At 39.8% G+C, this 14,165-nt stretch overlaps 1 protein-coding gene across 1 annotated transcript in view; it reads left to right on the forward strand.

Moving 5' to 3' along the window:
* The window catches only part of PRR5 (proline rich 5), a gene marked incomplete at its 3' end in the record, with an annotated part of 54,498 nt that overhangs the window by 12,723 nt on the left and 27,610 nt on the right, over positions 1-14,165 (forward strand). The window contains exons 3-6 of the mRNA XM_082004522.1: positions 6,463-6,511; positions 7,190-7,247; positions 11,313-11,404; positions 13,585-13,725. Of these exons, the coding sequence (XP_081860648.1) occupies positions 6,463-6,511; positions 7,190-7,247; positions 11,313-11,404; positions 13,585-13,725 (340 nt within the window). The remainder of the gene's footprint in view (positions 1-6,462; positions 6,512-7,189; positions 7,248-11,312; positions 11,405-13,584; positions 13,726-14,165) is intronic.

A 14,165-nucleotide genomic window follows, 5' to 3' on the forward strand; every position in this document is an offset into this window, starting at 1 on the left:
TGATGATCTTAAAGGTCTTTCACAACCTAAACGTTCTGTGATTCTATTTAAGTTATAGCTGCAAAGAAAAGTTTACCAAGAGGTAAGCTGGTATCTGGATTTACAGCACTTTACTTTTTGCTACTTTTTCTATCACTTATTTGTTATTACTCACTAAACCTTCTCTCACTGAGAAGGGCAAGATAGCAGATTTCCTCTTAGAAATTTGTCCCAACGCTTTGAAGAATAAACGGTAGAAAAGAAGCTGTGCTTACAAAAGACAGGCAGCTTATTACATTCTCTGGCTGTCTTTAGATAAGAGCCTCAGTGATTCCTTTTCTGTTACCGCTTATTCCCACTCTATCCAGGGACTGGAGTCTGACAAAATCCACAGAATATCCAGATATTCTGAGATTATCTGTTGCTGTCTAGTTCCCAGTCTGGGATAGCTCTCCTGGTCTGGTTCCTTTAATTGTGGGAATATCTTCAGAGAAGTCCAGACAAATGACATTTGGCCTGTGATTTTTTTCCCGCTCTCCCTGTCTTTTTGAAATGAAAAGAAACTTATTCTCCCGTTACTTCTTACATCCCTGGGGAGAAAATGACATACAAAGAATAGCTTTTCTAGGATGGCTGTCAGTTAGCATGATCCATCAATCATTTAGAGTTAGTTGTTGGAGTAATAGTGGATCATTACTACTGTAAGTGCAGTTAGGATTCTTCAGCTTTATCTGAATGACAAAAAATGGTAGTTCTGCGCGGGAGAAAGATGGACTTCACAACTCTATGAGAGTTATATTCCAAAGCTGTTTATTGTCTTGTCTGACTCCAGTATATATCATAATTTTTGTTTAGTCACCACGCACACACTCATGATTGGTTACAGCTTGTTAACACACATTATTGCAATTGGCTATATACAAAATATCACGCGCTGTCCATACGCCTCTCACACAGTCAGGATTCGCTGCCTGCAGGTGTCCATGCGCTCCTTTGCTTCCTCTTAGTTGCTTACCACAGCTCTTTCTCCTCAAGGCCGAGCCGTGCAGATATCCAGCTGTTTACCAGCTTCTCAATGCCACAGCTCCTTCTCCTTAAGGTCGAGCCGTGCAGATCAATGCCACAGCTCTTTCTCCTTAAGGTCGAGCCGTGCAGAGTGATCCCAGCAGTTCTGGGCTGAGATTTCCTGGCCCAATGCATTTGCCTCAGGATGCTCATCTGCTGGTGAGGGACAGAAGAGGAAAAATTATTTGTTGACGTGACAGAGGCAAATATAATCTTGTATGAGCCAACAAATGGAAGATGGATGGATGGATGGATGGATGGATGGATGGATGGATGGATGGATGGATGGATGGATGGATGGATGGATGTTATTTGGTGAATTGTGCGCATATTTTGCTTTCATTTGCCTGGGTATCAACAGTGCACCATAATGATGCCTAGTAATATAGTTGTGTTGAATTTATTGGAACATCCCAGGCAGCTGAACAGGCAAGCTGACTACAAATAGACTGATTTTTTTTTCCATTTTATGATGGGCTTTGCTGCCGCAGGATAGGCCCATTTCTTTTTGTTAGGGTAAGGATAACGCTGCTTTGTTGTTGTCTTGGCTGATCACTCACTTCAAGGAGAATGCCTGGTGACTCATACCTGAGCTAATGGACAAAATATTGTGAAATATAGACTGAGCTAGAAAGCTGCGGTCATAAATGAGGCATCAGCAGCATAACTCTCCTGGGATGAGTGAGTGTTTGGCGAGATGCAGCATGGCTTTTGAGACTAGTTCTTGTCTATTCTGCTTTGAGGTTGTTCCCTTTTTCCTCCAACTTGGCCTGAACAGCCTTCTAATTTATTGCCAAAAGCTGTCCATCCTCTCAGTAACAACTCTGAGTTTGTTTTTGTGAAGCTTTTCGTGTGTGTCCTTCTTGCTTCATTCATAGAAAAAAGCTAAGATGAGAAAACTGCGAGCGAGCAAAGAGGCCAAAACAGCCAAAGGATCTGTCTCTAGAGGAGAGCATGGTTGTGGCATTTTTTAAACATGCCTGTTCACACATCCAGCCACATCCTCTTTCCAGAAACTACTGCACTCCTGCTGTGTGCTTCATTTTACTGCTGACTGCAGTCAGTAACATTTTAGGGCCTCCTGACTGTTTGCAACCGAAGCCCTTTTGCCTCACTTAAATTCAGCTCAAAACCTAACTAAGAAATTACTGATTTGTCACATATCTAAAATATCTGGCTTACTACTGTTTTTATTTAATTCAAAGTAACTTTCTTTGGGTTAATGTTATTATTGAATGCAAAAATATCTGATTCATAAACAGGACCTCAGGAGTGGAACAAGTGTATATTTTCCTTACAATTGTTTTGGTTGCATTTTCCCCACAAGTACATAAATAAAAAGACACATAGCCATTATTTCCACTGGGCAGAATTTGAGTGTGGAAGCATTCAGGTAAATAGCTAGTATCAGTAATGTTTTTCAACAGTTACAGGACAGTAAAAGAAGTTAATTTATTTTACCACTTTAATTAAAGCAAATTCTGGGATACTTTTTATAATTAAACCTTGACTATCCAAGTTGACTCACAGACCAAGTGTAAATATTTGAATAATTAGCTTATGCCCGCAGTATTTGCACACCATCATTTTGACTCAGTAATGTCACGTATATTCAACTACTGTATGTCACATACGTGCAAACAAATACGTATAACTTCCTTTTCTGAACAGACATCCTGAGGCTTTGAACTCTGTTATGTATGCACTGATTATTTAAGAAAACATCAGTGGGTGCAACTCTGTACAGTACCGTTTACTTTTCTCCAGGTTTGGCTCATAAAAGCTGCCACTCATTTACATTGATGCCTTTTGACACCATTCTTGCATTCCTCTGTCATTAGAAAGTGGCCTTAAATATGGAGTTATGTAGCGCTCGGAAGCCCTGCTGCCAATAAAATCAGTGTGTGACTTCAGTCTCTTTCATATTGCTGTAACTCCTAAGTCTGCTAAAGCTAATGAAGTAAGGTGGTGAGAAGGTACGTCAGTAACTGGGAGTAGCACCAGTGTTGGCCTGTACTTTACGCCTTCTGAGCCCTTACTAGGTCATTGGATAGGGGATTGATTAAAAAGTCAGGTAATAAAAATCTGTATTCATATACTCACCGTTTGGTATTTCTCCTGGTGCATAAATGTGATGTTAGTAATCATACAGTGTTTTTTCCTTTTTCATTTTATGCACTATATGTCATTTCAAAGTGTTTATTTACACCACTTGTAAATCAAGGAAGAAAAAGAAGGAAAGGGAAACACAGGGAAGCAGGACGTCCTGTATTAAAGCTAATACATATTTATAGCTGCCTCTTTTCTGAGTTTCAGGATACTGACTTAATGCAAGCAAAGCACATTTTAGTGGAATTTCCTCCTTTGTAGCAAGAGTTCAAACTCCGTAAAACCACTTGTTTCCATTTGCTTATTTTAATTTTATTTAACTAATAAAGTTAAAATCAGATACTATACAGCGTTAGACTTTCCATTCTGACTAATGTTGCAAGAGTTAATTTCAAAATGAACCAGAGAAGCAGCAGCAGGAAGATACAAAAAAGTCAGGAGCTATTTTAGCGTATTTTATGTGCATTATAAATTATCATCTTAATTTATGAAGTCATTAAATAGGCAATGAAGACCTGATATCAATGATATACAAGCTTCATCAGAGTGCAAAATGGCTAGCTTCAAAATCAGATACACTTGAAATGAAGTATCCTACCTGATCAGGGATCTCTTTTAGCTTTGATCAGATTTTTACCTGGATTCCACCATGATGTCCACATATCTAGATAAGGTTATTCAGTAATCTGAATTATCCAGGATCAGTGACAACCTAACTGATTTTTGTTAAAGGAAATTAAGCAAGGATGAGAAAAAATTGCAAGCAATGTCTTGATCCAGCTTTGTTGTGAATCTCTTTTAAATGAATATGGGTACAGAGAACATCAAACACCAATGTTCTGATGTGGCCTGAGGGCCTCACTATTTCACAAGAAATTAATTAAGCAGCATGAAGTATCTGTATTATTAGGGATTCAAAGAGCAAGATGCATTAATTGTGCTGTCACTTCTTCTTCCACCCTATGAACAGGGATGCTAATGTAGCCATAGTGCTGCTTGGTGTGATGCAGTCCAGTGCATATAATTAACTACAAACTGGTTGTTTAGTTCATTCACAACCGAAAAAATGGAAATGTGGTGGGATTTTGTTTTATCAGAGGGCTAGTTATTGGATAAGTAGAACATCGTTTTGTATTTCCTGCTCTAAATGCCATGAATTATCAGTAGAACCTAAAATATGAAAAGAGAAAGTATTTGCAAATCGCTTATTCAAGACTATGAGGAATCCAGGACTAGACTTCAAAGAGCTGCTACCTTGAGGAGAGAGTAGAAAATTAACAAAATCTGTCAGCATAAAGAGTCAGTATTTTTTTTGAAACAGTGGCACAAAGAGATATCTGGGAATAAATTGCCTCTGTCATAGGAGAATTCAAAACTGCAACTTTCCCATTATTTTAACCTAAAAATGGTTTATCTATTCATGTTCAAACTAAGAAAAACCTTTAGTGCGATCGCTTGTGATGCAGAAAGAAATCACACCACTTGGACAGTGAATTCCCACTTTGAAGTGTGCATGGCGTGATTTAGCTATAGCATCCTTGTACTCATTGACGTACTCTTAAGGCTTTAAGACTTTAACAGTCTTTGGGGGAGGTGGGTTTTAACCCCTGCCAAGGGTTTGGGGTGGGTACCATTGAGGGTGGAGTCTCAGGGCACTGCAAGGCTTGTCCTCTCCCATGGGTTGCAACACCATGCCAGGAGGGCTAGCCATACAGTGGCCATTTATGGCAATGAGAGACCTATGGCTAAAGCCTGAGCTGGCTTTGAAAATTTTTGTCCATAAATGGTTTGTCTGAATTAATAGGGTTTCTAGCAGAAAAGGATTTTGATGCTTGAGAGCATCTGAAACTCCCCTTCCTTTTGTTTATTTTCTATTTCCTTTATGCCTAGAGTGTTTCCACAGGCTGCTATGAGGTCAGTGTGGACATGTGCTTAAGGATAAATAAATAAGATACTGTATTTCAGCCTCCTAAAAATTGACCTGCTCCTGCTTTCTCTGAACTTTCAGAAGATCTCAAGAGGCTGTGCTGAAGCATGTAGTGTTAAAAACATCAGATCCAACTCCTGCAGACTTTTTCATGGAGCATGGGAATATGCTGTACTTTTTAAACCAGACTTGTATTTGTTTACTAGTTAAATAATTTGATTAATTAGTTATTTGCTAGTTAAAAACATAACCCAAAGGGATAGATGATAGCATGCTACCAAGAATATAATTTACATAACTACCCTAATTGAAGTTGGTGTTTAGATGTTAAGTCGAATTGATTTTAAGTCAAATTTGACCTAATTTCTTCATGGGACCTGAGGTGGTCACACAGACACAAGTTTTCAAAAGGGCTCCAAGCCAGATTTGCAATTATTCGGAAAGCCCCTACATTTTTATAAGGTCCAAGCTCTCATTTAGGCACCTAAATAGCAACCCGAGTGCAGAGAAGTCTATCTAGAATCCAATGTGTGAGACTTAAATGATGTACAGCTTTTTAGCAATGTAGTGAGTTTTACGTGGGTGCAAATGTTGGGCTTGCAAATGGGGTTGAATTCATTCAGTTTGTGAATTTGAGGGTTGTTTGCAGGAATTACTTGCATGTGAGTTTGGTTTGCTCTCTGAGATTCCTTTGTATGTTTTAGTGTAGAGTAATCATGAAAGGCAGAGCTAAACTGTTAAATTTCTACCTGCTTTTTCACTGAAACTGTATGAAACTTCAGCTGTCGTGGGTCTCCTGAGTGGAAGATCATGACCCTTTCAGTGAAAACTGGACAAGTTTCACACCTGCAACAAAACCCACAGAATATCATCCTGCTTCAGGTTTCTCTCTAATTTGTCACAGCTCTTTTTTTCAGGACAGAGACGGGGATGATTTGGCTCTGAACACATCAGCCAAGTCACGTGCTCATTTTTTGGCTCAGACCCATGGATAGGCAGAGAGCGCCAGGGGTTCTCCCATGTTTGCAACACCAGGCGCCAGTGAAGCCCTGGCACAGCAGGAGATCAACTCGAGCATTTTTAAAAGGGTTAGATGTAGGATGGAAAGCGTCCTCTTTTCATCAAAACTCAATTTCCTTTCATACGTATTCGTGCAACTGAGCCATCTAAAAGCACTGCGGATATTTTTCAACATACAGAAGTGCTGGTTGGGAGTCTTGGTATTGTTGACCCTGTTTGCTCTATTTGTAGTTAGGCATTACTGCAGGCTTTGTGCTCATATGAAAATATTTTGCTATTAGTGACTTCCTCATTTCCATGCAGTGCACAGCTAATACGATTTGCTGATTACACAGATCCTTTTCTTATTCTTTTTAATACAGGCAATTACTGAAAACAGAATTGGGATCCTTTTTCACTGAATATCTACAGGTAGGCATGTGTTTTCTTTCATTTAAATCAGATTTCATTACATGCTACTGAGCAAAATAATTTCACCCACTCTAAATGCTGATCTGGAGCTCCTTGAAACCATTCAGAGATACCCACTGACTTCTCTGTGTTCTGTCATTTATGGACTAAAGGGATCCGGATTTTCTATATATCTAGCTAGATAGTGAAAGCCCAAGCCATGGAATAGATTTGTGCAGTCACTGTGTTTCTCTATGACATTGCTGTCTTTCAGTAGACTTCAGACATTCTCTTTTAACTTAAATTTTAAGTTCCTCAGTAAACAAGTTAAGTTCACTGTAGTATAGTTAATAGGAAAGACATTTAGCAGTCAGTACATATTGTCTATTGAAGCAGTATTCTTTCTGCTTCTCTAAGGCAGAGTCCTTGCTTTGTGGGTCAGCCATTTGAAGTTTTAGAAGCACTTTGTACCACACAGAATACGTGCTGTATCCTGAAAGCAGTAGGTGACTACATCATCACTTGACCACTGTGCCAAGTGATTTAAGCAAGATGGACACAGGAGGAGTCCTTTGATGATTGATCATTAAAATAAAAGACCCTTTTTATTGTCAAAAGTTAAGAATGAGCAAAGTGTGAAATACAATGGCTGTAGGGAAGTACAGAATTGAGTAAAGGTAGTCTATATTTTATTTACAGAATCAGCTGCTCACAAAAGGCATGGTGATCCTAAGGGACAAGATCCGGTTTTATGAAGGTAACTTGGATTTTAGCATTGCTATCTATGTCTGCCACAGGAGTTCTAGCCAGTGCATTCTGGAGGCAGTGTGATGCTTTCCACTATCTTCCTGGGACTCTGGATTAGCTTGTATCAATTAATTCCTGTAGTCTGTTCTTGTGTCCTGCCTTGATGTTCCCATTGGCTTTCATCAAGGAGAGGTGATAGCCTAGAGCAGCAGCGAGGAAGTAACGGGAGGATTACCTCCATGGATACTTCCTTCTCCTTCAATTATAGCCTGCTCAATGTTAAGGAAAAGTGGAGAAATAGAGTGAGGTATCTTAATAAACCAAAACCTAAACACTAAGATCCCAGTTAGTTGAAGTGTCTGGCTAAGTCCAAAATAATGCTGTAGGTGGTTTTAGTAGTTATTCTGGATTCATTATTACATAAACGAGATCAGACACAGTCTCTTTTTCACAGTCAAGGCTCCATTTGTCTGTCTGCACCTTCTGGATGTGTCACCTTATGGAAGTAAACATAAAACCTGATGTGTTGTTTTACAGTCACCCTCATTTCGCGTCCTGTGCTATTGCGCAGCATTTAGATATGCTCTTAAATATGCCATTTTGTCCTAAATGTAGGCATACATCGTCAGAGGATGAAATGGTTTCGGAATATCTTCGAGAATTATTGCCCATGTAAACATTCTGAAGATCTTCAGGGAGTCTTGAGGCAGTTTTAAAGAAATGTGTCTTTCCTTTTCCAAAGCTGCAGTCATAATACCACTTAGTCTAAATATACTGTTTAAGCAGTAGCCTGGAGACAACCGTTTCCATTAGTTTCAGCTATCTATAAATCCTAAATGTGACCTTCCATTACTGACAGTACAGTTGATCAGATTAAGATGGTGCTGTGGGACCCAGCTTTTCTTATGAAAAGACAATAGCACTGAAGACTGCAGAAAGAGAAGATTTCACATTAAAAAATAGCCTGAAAAAGTACCCAAACTCCTTGAAGCTGAACACATTATTCCTCAGTTATATAAAATAACATCTTGGAGAGTACAAGGGGAGCTGTAAGGATCTCAAGGCCTTCATAGCACTTTGTAAATCACAAAGAAAGTTAGTTTTTAAGTATCAGATTGGCAAATTAGATGCAGACACCTACCAAAATCCAACCTGTTTTTCTTCTGGTTTTACTAGCTTGAAAATCAAAAATACTATCTCTGATGTTTCAGATCAAAGCTGAGATGAAAAATTGAAATGTGAGACCACTAACTGGCTTTCAAATGTAGGTACATGTTTAGCCAATACAAAATTTCAGCAAGCTCTTAAGTTTATTTTGTTTTTAAAGTTAGTGTATTATTTTGTGATTTGCCCTTAAAATACGGTCAGAAATGCTGGTAAGGTGAGGATTAAACTGGTCATCTTTTTTTCCAAGTCTGTCCTCCGAAATGTCAGCTCACTAAAACTGGCAAGTTATGGGAGGGTGGCTGTAATTTAGGAATCTCATTCAGAGGCAGAGGTCTTTCTGACAGACAGCTTTCTGTTAGCTTGCCTGGGGAGCTGCTGATGGATGTGAATTTCCAAGGCTGGAATTTGGGTTTCCTGGCAACAGAGGCAGCACCCCAGAGTCCATCCCATAGTCAGTGACCCCATGGCTCCCAAAACGCTGAAGACAAAGTTGGTTGAGCTCCCATTCTGAGCAGGGCTCCATTTTGGGTCTGCAGCAGCAGCAGTCCTGCCCTCAAATCTCAGGTTGCCCCACATCCCATGGTTTGAGTTTCCCTCTCCAGTTGGTGTTGAAGTTTTCAAAAGAGAAAAAAGATCACTTCAGAGCATACTTTGGAGGGTTTTTGCTCTGCAAGAGCTTTTGAAATTTTTCGCTTTTGTTTTGAAATTACGATTTTTTATTCTTATATTTCTTTCAGGAGTTTCAATTAACTTTTAGAAGCACTTTTAAGCATTTTTATGTCATACAATACTGTGCTTCATTAAAATGAGCATTTAGAATAAGCCAGCTTCCTGGAATCCAGCAAATGCTTATAGTAAATGTAGAGGTCTTTGCCTGACAGTAAAACAAATGTATTCTTGAGAGGACACGGAAGTCAGTTCCTCCATGTGAAAGATGCTCATCATCAACAAACCGTAGGAATTCTTCCACAGCCCCAGTAAAAGGCCTGCCTGGCAAAAGGCAGTTAACTTTGCAGCCTTTCTGAGCTGCTGTGCAGAAATGCGTCACTTCACAAAACAAGGTGCACACAAGATGAGTGTGCAACAGTAAAGGGATGTTTTATCTCAACAGGGTAATTTGACTTCATGCGATTCTAGCACCAAAATTTTAAAAGGACCAGTGTTCGGCACCCACATCTGGAGCCAGATTTGTAAGGGCTTAGTTTCCACTTAACCTCAACTTCTGGGCAACTAACATATTTAACTCTTTTTAAAACTCTGCCCTAAAGGCGTAAAGTGGTTGGGCTTCTCCTTCATGATCGGATTTATATCTTTGAAACACTTTAGTGTTTTAGACACTAGTATGTGGAGATTATAATGCAATGGTATTATTATTGTTGTTGTTGTTGTTATTATTGCTACAGCTGGACCTGATTCCCTGCTGTGTTTCACGAGAACTAATGCAAGACAATTTTTTTAAAAATTGAAACCAAGACGACCCTTTTTAATCTTGTGCATGAGCATGTAGGACAGAGAACTCCTGCTTGGTGGTGCAGGACAAAGACCTTGGCGTGGTTCACAAGCCAGCAGCTGCAGTATAGCATGGTGATCCACATTTGTCACTGAAAGCACTTAAAGTCATCAACGCAGGAATAATTCAGGAGTTGCAGATGGGCCAGAGCTGGTGCTATTTGTCATGTGCTTAAAAATGCAGGGAGGTCAAGTATCCCATAATAAAGATTGGCACTTGGCTAACTTGGAGTGTAGATTTCATGCAGTTTCTTTGTGATGTGTGTGCAGTTCTGGGCAAAATGTTCCCTGGCTGAGGCCCTAAGTAATGCTGTAATACCAAAATTAACAGTAGTATCCGATTCTGACACCAGTAGTGATATGGATTGATTGCTATTGAATTTCCTTCCTGATAGTCATATTGTCTTGTCTGAATGCCTCATGGTCATTGATGTGTATTTATCTCCATAAAACTTGCTAGTGGAGGTGCAGTGGCATTGCCCTTATTTCACAGCTGGGTATGGGGCACAGGGACGCTAAAGAGCTTGCCCAAGGTCACACAGGTGGTTTGGGGGAACAGGGATTTGAAGACGGCATTCAGCTATCGAGCCAGACTTCCTCTCCTGTAGATCTTGGCGCCTGCATTTCCCTCTGTGTTTTATGAAAGTTTCTGTGAGGAACTTCATGTCCAGCTTGGTTGTAGGACCTGGCCAGAGCTTCTCCAGCCTCAGTTGGAGAGGCTTTCAGGTGGCTGCAGCTGGGGAGGGAACAGAGAGGGAGGTGGCCTCGCTGCAAGGACCATAGGGAACTCAGGTCATAGCAGGTTTTGACTGCATCCTTCGAAAGTTACAGTAAAAACTAGAGCCACAACACCATTCTCTTTTTCCATAGATCTTGGGTGAGATTTTCTATGTAAGTGGAGATACAGGGAAGTTAAGGGATCAGTCTGAGGGCATGCTTTGTGGAGGAGCTCCATAGAGCACAGTTTGCTCTGCTGGCTTGCGGCTTAGAGGGCAGAGGGGAGCACCATGGAGGAGATTACTGTGCAGGAATGTTTCCATGTTTAACCTGCTGTGTCCTCCTCCTACTGCTCTCCTCTGCAGTCTTGTCCAGTAGGTATTCCTGCAAGAAGAGGAGGAGGTAACCCAACCTATTATTTTTTATTCTTCATGGGGTTTTTCTGAGTAAGCTTTAACCTCAAAGTCTCTTGAGTTTACTAAGAACATTAGGTGTGTCATTTGAAAAGACACAAATACTGAATGATCCGATGCAGTGAAAGGAATACTTAATTCCATACTGCTAATAGTAGCTGTTACATGATTCATAATAGCAGACCCACATTTTTTCCTGCATGTTCTAGTCTTTGCAGTTAGCTGATTACAACCTAAATGGTTCACTAGTTTGTTTTGTGTTTTTGCAGGGCAGAAACTACTGGATACCTTAGCTGAAACCTGGGATTTTTTCTTCAGTGATGTCCTGCCCATGCTTCAGGCTATTTTCTATCCTGTGCAGGTGAAAAATTACTCTGTTACAACAGAATCTTGAAAAACTGGAAAAAGCAACTTTACTGGTTCATCAACAGATTGATGCAATCCTTAACTCTCTCTCCTTGGGCCAACCTCTCAGTGCAGCTGTTCTGTATAGTCATGTCATGCTAATAAGTAACTTATGCAAACAGGGGTTTGAAGTGCTTAGGTGAAAAAGATGAAGGGGAACTTTGAAAACAGGAGTGGAGTGCAAGGAGGATGTTTATTCCTTATGTCAGCTCACATTAAAGCTCAAAAAAGCTTATGAACAATAAACTGATGCATACAGTGAACTAAATAGAGCTGTGTTGACTTCAATATGCGTGTTTCCTTCTCTGCACTGTGAATTTGTCTTTGAAGTATCTCCACTTTTGAAAAGGAATTGTATTTCTGAGGTCAAATTCTATGCTACTATAAATGAACAGCAATAGTCAGTGGAGTTAGACCGTTTACGTGAGCATAGAATTTGACTCCAGTAATTCTAAATCCACAATAGATACTTGATCTGATTTGGATGAAGGCTCAATCTTCTAACTTAGTGATGGCCACAGGGTGTTGTTTATCACTTAAGTCCCAAGGAGATGTGTACCAGATGTAAGTGACCTTCTAGAGTTGCTCCTAGATGCCTACAGATTTTAGTGGGAGTTTGGTACCTAAACGTATTTGGGAAAACTTCAGAAACCTTCTTCCATTTTTCCAAGTGGACTTTATGCCTAAAATGATTGTCTGAATGTTAATGATATCATTTGCATCTGCAGATAATTACAGGCATGAAGTCTGAGTTCAGTGGAAAAGCTGCAACACAGAATTTGATTCTGAAAGAGAAAAGCTCTAAAAACATACAGGGCTAGTTGACCCACTGACTTCTGTCTTATCAGTGGAAACTTTAAAATGATAGAAATAAGATGGTATTAAAAACCTGTTAGAACAAGATGGGAGATTTTTCTTAGTGCCACGTAATTTAAATCAAAGGCATTTGGGCACCTAGAGATACAAGTAGGCTCTCAACCTGGTTTTCCAAAGCAGTTGACTAAATTAGAACTCACTCAGATGTTTTTGAAAATTGCACTGAATACCCCTTTTCACTGTTGTGTTCCTGAGGCCTTTGAAAATAATTTAGCAACACAAGTCTCCTCACCTTTCAGATGGAAGTAATTGCTTCAATTTTCAAAGGAACCTAGAGGGGATAAGAGCCCCAAGGCCCATGTAATTTCAAATAGATCTAGGTGCCTGATGTTCTGAGGTTACTTCCCAAAAAACTAGCTGGTGCTTATGTGCTCTTGTAAATTATTTTCTTTAGCAATTGAAGCAGACTTGGGGCCTTCTTTATTTCAGTATAAATAATTAACAAAGTGAAAAGGAATGGGGTTGGCTCAGGCTTCTTTATTCCAAACTAAGATAAGTCAATACCAGATGAATACCAGACCTTCCAGAAGCGTTAATACTTGGCTGGCAGCACGCATAACTGCAGGCAAGAATATATATGTTCAGCCATATATACCCAAGGAAAAAACCCTGATGCCAGAAACAGGAGCAGTTTGACAACTCCTCGTAATGCAAGCAGTGTTACCTCTGCAGGCAGAGCTAGCATTGTTTTCTTCAGATGAGATTTTTTTCAATGAGAAGGTATTCTTGAACTGTAAAAGGTTGTCTTTGAAAATGCAATATGAAACTTGAGCTCTGCTCCTGCCTTACAGTGAAGTCTCCCAAACTGTAGAGAAAAGGAGGATCCGCAGGTGGACTGAGTCAGGATTCCCACCATAACGTGAAGATAGTACCCAGCCAGAACTCAAAATCTTGAGAAATAATGGAAATTCACCCTTGCTTTTTTTTAAAAACATATCATACATTTCATTACTGTTAAAGTACAAAATATGCATATATATCCTGCGCTCAGGTATGATCCCCCACAGCCCACCCCAACCCTTCATCATCTTCATACACAGTCAGACTGTCATTGTCTGCAGCATTCATTACTGCCAAATCAAATTCATTCACTGTGTAGACTTGTAGGCTGCTCTGTGTCCTTTGTTATATTTCCTATGCTTTTCATTCAAATTTACCATTCTTGTAATCCTTGAGAAGTGGAGGAAGAAATTTTGACAGGATTTTGAAACTCATTTTCACACTGGTCATAATCCATCTTGCTTTGTTTCTGTTTCTAAGGGGAAGGAGCCCTCAGTTCGGCAGCTGGCTCTTCTGCACTTTAGGAATATAATTACCCTCAACATTAAATTGGAAGATGCATTATCACGTTCCAGAGCCAGAGTTCCACCTTCTATTATTCAGATGCTGTTAATACTCCAGGTAAATTCATTACTTTTCTGAAGCTGTTTTCTTTATCTTTCCCGTGCTGCATTACTGAAGTCTTCTTAAGCAGTCTCTGATTCTGCTCATTCATTGAAAACTTCTTATCCAGAATGCCAGAGCTTCTGTGCAATTAAATGTGGTCCTAATATCTAAAAGTAGAGACTGTAGAAGTTCAGATTGCATGCCTTAAGATCCAGAGGGTCTGAGAGTAAGAGAGTAAGGATTCATTTTGAAACTGGGGGCCTTGAAACACGCAGTTTTGCAAGCAGGCCCATGTATGTGGTAGTAACATGATTTACATTAAAAGCTGCATGCTGCTGCATTAGCAGTTCTGGATATGAAGCTTCACATCCTGAGTAGGTAACAAAGTGAATATGCAGTTTATGGTTGAATCGTGGTCATATTTGGTCACTGGAACTGAATTCTATCAAAGTTAT

This window comes from Phaethon aethereus (genome assembly GCF_964289735.1).
Source record: "Phaethon aethereus genome assembly, chromosome: 1".
Taxonomy (NCBI): domain Eukaryota; kingdom Metazoa; phylum Chordata; class Aves; order Phaethontiformes; family Phaethontidae; genus Phaethon; species Phaethon aethereus.